The 9,479-nt window shown below is 37.7% G+C and overlaps 1 protein-coding gene across 3 annotated transcripts in view; it reads right to left on the reverse strand.

Moving 5' to 3' along the window:
- col15a1a (collagen, type XV, alpha 1a) overlaps positions 1–7,046 on the reverse strand; it is a 72,654-nt gene extending 65,608 nt beyond the window's left edge. For 2 of the 3 annotated variants that reach the window (XM_047811485.1, XM_047811484.1), the window contains exons 1-2: positions 6,745–7,046; positions 6,572–6,648 (exon numbers count right to left, since the gene is read on the reverse strand). In XM_047811485.1, the coding sequence (XP_047667441.1) occupies positions 6,572–6,648; positions 6,745–6,773 (106 nt within the window). In that variant the 5' untranslated portion in view covers positions 6,774–7,046. The remainder of the gene's footprint in view (positions 1–6,571; positions 6,649–6,744) is intronic. The other variant, XM_027149959.2, reaches the window with a different exon arrangement.
- Between the last annotated feature and the right edge of the window lie 2,433 nt (positions 7,047–9,479).

A 9,479-nucleotide genomic window follows, 5' to 3' on the forward strand; every position in this document is an offset into this window, starting at 1 on the left:
ACCTTAAACACATAGTCTAGTCCAGAAATGGGTGACACTTTTCATTTATCCATCTTCAGCACTCTGGATGGAATGACTGTCTATCACATGCACACTCACATCTAGGAGCAATTTAAGCTTTGCCAATCCAACTACTAGCATGTATTCAGGAGGGAACCAGAGGATGTTTGCACAACACCCACACATCCTACATTCCTGTTCACATACCCATATTACTGCATACTTATAAATAATTATTACATATGTTGCTACATTTATTACATAAATACTAACTACCTTAGTCCGATGCACATAAACTACACATATCTGCACTTTATTCCGAATGTAGCCATACTGGTGTGGCATGGTGGTTTAGTAGCTATTATGTTTGTCTCACAACTACAGGATTGGGGGTTAAATTTCTGCCCTGCCTCTGCCCTGCGTGGGCTGAGTTTGCATGTTCTCCTTGTGCTTTAGGGGTTTCCTCTGGGTACTCCAGTTTCCTCCCAAAGTCCAAAGGCATGTGTGTTAGTCTGATTGACATCTCTAAATTGTCCTTATTGTGTTTGTGTGATTGTGCCCTGCCATGGGTTGGCATCCCGCTAGGGTGTCCCCTGCCTTGTGCCTTAAGTACTTTCTTATAGACTGCAGGTTCCCTGCAGGCCTGTGTAGCATAAGCAACACAGTCAATGATTGGATTGACAGTGATTCTATACTAATAGGTAACAATTTAGTGTTATCTGTGTCACACATTATAAAGGCCAACCTATTTAAAGCTGAAATTTAGATATTTAAGCAATGCCTTACAAAACACTGATAAATGATAACAGCACACAAAAAAGTCTCTTATGACTAGACTTCATACCTAACACTTCGCACAGCATTTATGATTCCAGCGGCTATAATGTTTCATGCAGATTATGGAACAATCCTGTCACACTTTTTTGTTTTACTTTTCTCTGTCCTCATCATATCAACACAGATACAGGTTGTCATTTTCGATCAGCTTTCCTGCCATGCCACATCACATGGCGCAGTGTTTTCCAGAGCTATTGTTTGGACATTCCTGTTGAGATCACACAACCCGGCAGGGAGTGGAATAGAAACAGTCACCATTTGTGCTTGACAACAAGGGGATATGTTGCTTGTAAAATGCTTTGTTATGATGTCCACTTGCCTGAGCATTTGCGTGATATATACAACCCTAAAATACATGGCCTAGGGATGATTACACAATCTGAACAGATAGGCATTATTGCTTGGAGATGGTGCAGCAGCAGTGACATATCGTCTGCTCCAGATGGTACAGGATTTTTATTAGTGAGAATGTCTCTGGAGCTGCAGGGACACTACTATATTCAACGAGCAGATGCTAAGCAGATGAACTTGAGGCACTATTTAGGAATCGTGATTCAGGCCAGCACAAACTGCAAGAATGCATGTGCTCTGAGAATCAACAGACAACAGGATATCAGAAAATGTTCTCAAGGTGCAAAAGACATGGGTTCTGTATAATGTTTACACCCACTGATGTGAATGAATAAAAGGACTACACAGTGATGCTATGACTAGTTGTTAATGATCAAATATTAACAAATCAGACAAATATTGCCTGAGCAATATAGTAATTAAATCAGTTATAGAATAAATCAAAAACAGAAAAAATGCTAAAAAAAAAGCATTTCTGCTCTCTAAGGCATGGAAAAAATATGTCTTCTTTTACAGTCCATGTTTGTACTCCATTGAAGGCTTTCTCTGAATACACTTGCATCCTCTGCCTCATTTGTTCCAGAAACTGAGGGAATATATTTCTATGATACTAAAGAAAATCTCCCTCTATGCATCCTACAATGATTCATAATGCTGCAAATGAAACACAGCTGGCCTTCACACATTACAGGAAACTTTTTATTTGCAGCTTGAGCATCTGTTTTTTAAGGCATACTATGATGCATGATGTTCATATTAACATATTCACATCTTCACAATCTTCAGTATGATCCAGAAATTCCACCCATAGGCACCAATGACCATTCACCCTTGAATATATTAAAAAGGCACCATTCAATGAGCCAATGAAAAGTTAATAAAAAAAACAACCAAATTGTAAATCAACATTAAGAAGCTCTAAAGCCATATCTATTTCAAAGGGGGTTCACTGTAGCCTGACCCACTCAAAGAAATACAATATCATTAAATAAAATTGAAGGTCAACTTGTATCCAGTTCTTCATTTTGATAGGTGATGCTCTAGATCTTCTCCAAATGTCTTTGAGAAACCTAATATCTACATCAGAAGCTATTTTTGGCTGACACACATGACTCTTTCTTGATTAAAAAAGGCTGATTGTTTCCCCCCTTAAGCACTTTTTGGAAGTTCTGTCAGTGAAACCTGATACCAGCTGATGCTAATCAAACAGCTCACTGCTACAAGTGATATTTTCAATCAGTATCTGCCTTGTGCTGGCCAGACATTTCCAGCTGTATACTTTTTGGCACTCTTAAAATGAAAATTTCATGCTTTCTCATTTTGGAGAATTCTATTCAAAAATCTATTCAAAAAGCTCCACGCAGCAGTTAGCTAAATGTAATGACTTTTTTCACCACTTTTGGATGGATGAACAAGGCCTTCAACTAATAAATGGTCAACTGTATTTTGGATTGTTATTTAAATTTACACTATTATATAAAGAGCTCTCAATGCTCTTCAATGCTCTAAAGTGCTTAACTCTATATATATATATATATATATATATATATATATATATATATATATATATATATATATATATATATATATAATCTTTTATTTTAATGTGATTAAAATGTACACTCTTTGAATATTGTTTAATTTTTTCAAGTTTCAGAATTTGTCTAGCCACTTAATTTTATCTTTGAAAACTAATTCAATTTAGTTTTAATTATTAAAACCTAAAGTAGAATGCTGCTGCTTCTTTAAAATTGGGATACAGTATTGATTCATATCTGTTGTTGGATTTTATAGCCCATGAAATGTCACAGACATTAGAGAGTCAAAGGCTTAATATGATTTCTAGACATAGTTCAAGAGATTAACTTGTACATAAAGAACAGGAAATGAGTAGAACATCTCAAAGTCATGAAGGATCACGAGTTATGTTATAAACCAGATTTCTGAATGTTTGCGATGTAACTAGGTACCTGCTAACAACTTTCATTCATTTGCTAAGAGAAGTTCATATACATTAAGCAGAAGAGATAAAGGTGTCTTCCTTCTGTACTGTATGTCTGTTTTCATACTTCTCGGAGGTCAAATGAGGACATTTCAGCCCAAGAACATACAGTGCAGTGCTAATGCTAAAAAAAACACCTTGGATAAAATGCCTATCAATATAAAGGTTCAAGGTTTTGCTGATAAGATAGCTTTTGGGTTTACTTCAAGCCAAAAGCAACCAAAGAGGACCTTGAAAACTTACACTAACAACTTCACTGACCACACACCAAGCATTCAGTGTGAATAACCATTAACACTACTGCAGACTTCAAACATGTGAATCAAACAATCATTTGAATTAGAAAAGAGTTCACATTCCTGGGAATACACAGCAATGTAGTTTCCACAGCAACAGCTTTATTTCATGTGTGTTTACAGCTGTGGTTGGAAATATTTGTCCTCAAATGGGCTGCCTGGCAAATACACAACACTGCTCGCTGTGTTTTCCTGCATGATGAGTCATAAAACTACAGAAGTCAAATGTCAACCATACAACAGCTTAGTTCTGTCACTCCATGGAAACTGCTCTACAGTATGAATAATCAAATGCCTGACATCACATACTGACTCAGAGTCTTCTTCTCTATCAATATCTCCAAAAATGAATACACATCAATAACGTCACAAAAACTGGTGAGGAAGCATTTTAACATTGTTAATCTCACAGTGCCTCTTAAATCTGTTACATCTGATTGGTCAGAAGGTTAAATCTGATTGGTCAGAAGGTTTTGAATCACTCACTATTATAGCATGCCTCTGACAGTAGTTCTGGCTGTGGCTGTATTTCAAGTGATGAAAACCTTAGACTAATGTGCTTGTTCCATCACAGGGACTTGTATGACTAGTGCTCCACATAATTTGTATCTAATCATAAAAATTAAAAACTTGAAATCAAATGCAACCAAAGTTTTCTGTGATGAGGAATATTTACGACAGAGGATTTTGCACTTTCAAGTTTCAAAAGGTGGTGAGGGTACAACTTTTTATAGCTTCTATAATGCATGTGATAACAGGAACTAACTTGTTTTACTAACTTTGTTTTTCATTAATAAACTGAAAGTTGTAATCATTTTTATAAAGCGATCAAAACACTAGGAGATGCTCTTACTGTGATCATTTACTCAATACATCTTCCATAATATATTGTTTTACTGAAATAGCACTCTCTGTCATGTTTTTTCCTCATATTATGAAGTATTCTATAACACAGTATTGCAACTCAAGAAACATCTTGACATCCACACCTTTGTACCATTGGGAGTTTTTTTTACACCATCATTGCACTTATACTACAATACACAGCATCCATTCAATATTAGGACAATAGCATTAATTAGCTTGCTAATAAAAAAGGTCACATTCTCTCACCTCAGTCAGGTATATACTCCAAAACTGTCCTTTATTAAGTTCCTCCACCTCATAAATGCAGCAAAAAGGCAATTTCACAGTATGTAAACCAGGAAATTGTACTTTATCACCAATTCAAGAGTTAAACTGGCATGTTTAAAGTTGTATCAATAGTAAAATATTTTACAATCATTTCCAACATAGAGACTTTGCTAACAAATATGTGAATCCTTGGCATGCTTCATTTCTGTATGCCTGAATCCAATCATTTAAACCAGGGTCTACAATGAGCTCACAACATTATTTTACAGTCTGAATACAATCCAGCCTTTGTATGTAATGTCATGCTTAATGGGTTATTATATGGTCTCCATTCTTTTGGCATAATAACTATTTTCTATTTTTTTCCTCAGATGTATGGACTGTATTTGGCCACCCATCACTCGTTACAGTGGTAATTTGTGGTTAAAATCACAGCATGTCTTTCAGTGGCATTGACCTTGAGGCACACAGAAGAGGATGGTTTATCAGTTCTTGATCACATCTTCAGTCTGTCCTTTAACTGATGGTCAGGAATAAGTAAAGATGCTTAATTTGCTAGTTATTAAAGAACTACTGAAAGCATTCAGCTTAGTCTGACCTACCAGCCAACATGGTCAAATCGGTAGATTGGTATTATTATTGCTTTATGGTAATAGCCAGAAAGTGAACAGTTTTCAAATTCCTGCTATATAAAGCTATATAAATTTTTGACAAATAATATATATTAGGAAGTGAACAAAAAGTAAGTACAGAATAATTCAAACCTTTATTGGTTAGTTAAAACAAGCTGGTAAAGATGTTTGACCTGCTCAGTCTGTGTTTTGCAAGCTGGTAGGTGGTCAGAGCAAGCTGGGTAGTTCAAACAGGGAGCTCAAATCTCCTCAAAACACCTGTACCGTATATTAGTATAGAGCAGTGGTAGTTCAGTGACTAAGGCACTAGGCTGCTGCTCAGAAGGTCACAAGTTCAAATTCCAGCACTGCTGGGCCCTTGAACAAGGCCCTTAACCCTCAAGCTCAATGAGCCATTCTGGATAAGGTTATCTGCCAAATGCTATGAATCAAATAAACAGGGTTTGCATCTGTGTTGGAACCATTATTGCTTAACTTAATCTCTTGAACAAGTACCATGTTTGCATATTGTTCAAATTCATAAAAACAAAGAAACTACATACTTTGAACCTTTAGCATATTAAGTAATGTTGCAATTGATTTAATCTAAAGTTAAGAAATACATCAATATATTGAAAACATCCAGCTGAGCTCATTCTGAGTAAACACTACAAACCCACTTGTGTTATAATTGCATAACGCACAGCATGAACAAACAGGCCATAATTTTAATCATAATGTAACAGTAGTAAAATCACTAAAGCATTCCTTTGCTTTACTGGCTTATTGTGACCATGCCAAATCCTAGGATACCAGATAGAAATACTGGGGGGTGTGTTCGACTGGAGAAAACACAAAACCATGCAGTACAGCAGTTACTCTAGAAACAGGACTGGAAACGATGGTGAAGTTCTTTGGTATCAAAACATTTGCGCAAAAAGTGAAACACAAGGGAAAACGATGCACTGTGCGTAAAAGCGCATCAACGTGACAAGGATGTCAGAGCAAATCTGAGTGAGCAATGTCCCTTTCTGTCAGTGTCATCGATTTCTAAATTCTGCCTTCGTGACCAGAACTATATCAAATATATTTAGGGAAATGGATTTCATTCATTCATTCATTCATTCATTCATTCATTCAGCTATGCAAAGTGTCAAATCTGCACCTTCAGCCAGGATTTTCGTAAACTTAGCTTCAAATTTCATCACGCAGGCAAACCACATGAAAAAAACTAATAAGGAATTAACTGCAAATTTAGCATGCACTCATACACCCGCCGCTGCTTTGCAAGTCAAAAACTTTTTAAAAAGAGAATGCTAGAATGTGAAAAGGTGGCATACCGTCCTGCAGCTGGAGCGCGCTCGCTGGATGGAAAAACCACAAAGCAGTGAGGTACAAACAGCACCACGGCGGCACTCTGGTGACAAGAACAGTTGAAAGATGTAATGAAAAACATCCTTTCAGAAATAAATTAAGTAGAAATCAAATCGTAGGAGGTATTTATAAAATTCACCTTAGGAAAGGCATAGTTCCGCGAGTCATGTCTCCGCGCTCACTCAAGGAGCTTGCGGCGTTGAATCAGAAGCGTGAGGTGCTGTATGTCTCCCCCGCTGGCGCAGTGAGCCTACGCGCTCCGCACCGCACCGTCAGGAGCTGTTCCCGAACAAAGACAGCCTCAGTTCACCCTCCGCTCAATCTGCCCCCTCAAAAACACTGAAATCTGACTCCAGACTCAAGCCGTGGACCTCCACCTTTATCCGGCCCTGCACCGTTCCCACATTCTCACTGACGCACGCCATGTCTCCTCCTCAAAGTCTGACGATAAGACCAGTCTCCCACTTTATCTCCTCAAAAATGGCTGCGCTTTTCAAAGCATCCTATCAATCATATTTCATATAAATGGTATTTCAACCGTTTTTAGCCAAACGACACTTCCTCAGTAAAAAATAAATCCTCCAGTGGAAAATTATAATACAACTTTTAAAACATTTAGTCGTTTCAAGCATATAGCTAACAATATATTAATTTATTGTACAGAATATTGCACATCATATTTAGTTGTTTGTATAAACCATGTAGACTTTACATACTTTTATTAAAAAATGGCAAAAAATTAAAGTTGACATTATTTATACATATGTGTAAGTACTGGCTGGGAGTTTGATTCCTTTCCTGGGTGAACAGAGATTGCATATTATCCCCTGCTTCAGGGATTTCTTCCAGGTACTCTGGTTTCCATACCCCATACAAAAGACGTGTGCTGTAGGCTGACTCATTCATTCATTTTCTACCACTTATCTGAACTTCTCGGGTCATGTGGAGCCTGTGCCTATCTCAGGAGTCATCGGGTATCAAGGCAGGATACACCCTGGACGGAGTGCCAACCCATCGCAGGGCACACACTCTGGAAAATTTTTCCAGAGATGCCAATCAACCTACCATGCATGTCTTTGGACAGGGGGAGGAAACCGGAGTACCCGGAGGAAACCCCCGAGGCACGGGGAGAACATGCAAACTCCACACACAAGGCAGAGGCGGGAATCGAACCCCCAACCCTGGAGGTGTGAGGCAAACGTGCTAACCACTAAGCCACCATGCCCCCCTGTAGGCTGACTGGCATCTCTAAATTGTCCAGAGTATGTAAATGTGTGTATATGTGTGTGATTGTACTCTGTTGAGTTGGCACCCCATTTAGGGTTTCCCACAACTTGTGCCCTGAGTTCCCTGGGATAGGTTCCAGGATAAGACTATGACCCTGTGTAAGATAAGCAGTGCTGTAAATTGATTGATGGATGGATGGATGGATGGATGGATGGATGGATGGATGGATGGGTTTCAAAACATCCAAAATAATTCAGTTCTAAATTAAAACAAATAAATAAATAAAAAAGCAAACAAACAAAAAACAATATGTGTAAACAAAAAAGTTTTCACAAGTGACTTTTAGACATCTGTTCCTAGCTTCGTAAAGGGATTCCTCTTACTAAAGCAAGAAACCTGAGAGACCAAAAATCTAAATAACATTTAAAGTGACTTAGGATGGGAATAATTAAATTCCATTCCTCTCTATTAAAATGTCATTAGTTTGTTCGCCTGCTTTGCACAGTTCAAAAAAAGAAAACAATAATGTGCATTGAAAGAGAAAGGCAAGATAGTCTCACAGTATCATGCAAATGAACAGATGTTTCTCATGAGATATCCATATATATGACATGATTGAATGTGTGTGTGTAAGAGAGAGAGAGAGAGAGAGAGAGAGAGAGAGAGAGAGAGAGAGAGAGAGAGAGAGAGAGAGAGAGTTACGGACCCCACTTTCAAAGTTGCAAATATACAGTGGCAGTAGTGGCCTGGTGACTGGAGTTCTGATGGGAACAGCACAAAATCAGCACACGCCCTTTGCACACTTACTCCCCTTTTATCTCCACTACCCCATCTACCTAACTACATTTAACTATCCTATGCTTTGGGTTCATGAATTGTTATGAATTTGCAAATGTGAGAACACAGATTTCACTTAGTACTAAATGAGACTAAGAATAATTCAATGTCCCAGTGTTCATATATGGATATGGATACCATGGATATGACAACAAAACAAGTAATAATAGTTAAATGTTAGTTATGATTCCAGTGCCACTGGTCACAACGTACCATATTTTCCACATAATCAAATATGTAAAGGTGAAGGCGAGGGTGAGATATGGATTTGAAGTTAATGTTTATCAACCACCTGCTTAGGCATGAGTAGAGCATGATGAATCCCAGACACATACAGAATGACAAGGCCTATATAATCACCTTCTTATATATCTAAGTTCATTACAGAAATGTTTCTAATGCAAATTGCATAAACATCTCTAACCTAGTGCACATCTGGATTCAGAAAAAAGGGGCGTCTACTTGGATCACAGATGTTCCATTTCTTTACTGAGAGATACTGTGTAAGGTTTATTACTGTACTGAACAAATGGACTTCATCCAGATTTAACTGCAAAATTTAATTAAAGCTCCAGAAAGGTTTAAAAGCTACATCCAAACCGATGTTTTAGTTTTAAACAAGGAACACCGGTAATATTACACGCTTATAAATGCAGATGGAATCAGCTTTTCACTGCCAAAAAAAGACTCTTAGTTTTTCAAAGCCTCAAAGAAGAAGGCTTTGTATAACCCTGTGACTATATTCCCCCGGACATACCTCAACCACTACAAAGTGGACAGCACAAAATATGACTTCACTTTCACAGACAT

The sequence above is a fragment of the Tachysurus fulvidraco genome, chromosome 3 (assembly GCF_022655615.1).
Source record: "Tachysurus fulvidraco isolate hzauxx_2018 chromosome 3, HZAU_PFXX_2.0, whole genome shotgun sequence".
In the NCBI taxonomy this organism is placed as follows: Eukaryota; Metazoa; Chordata; class Actinopteri; order Siluriformes; family Bagridae; genus Tachysurus; species Tachysurus fulvidraco.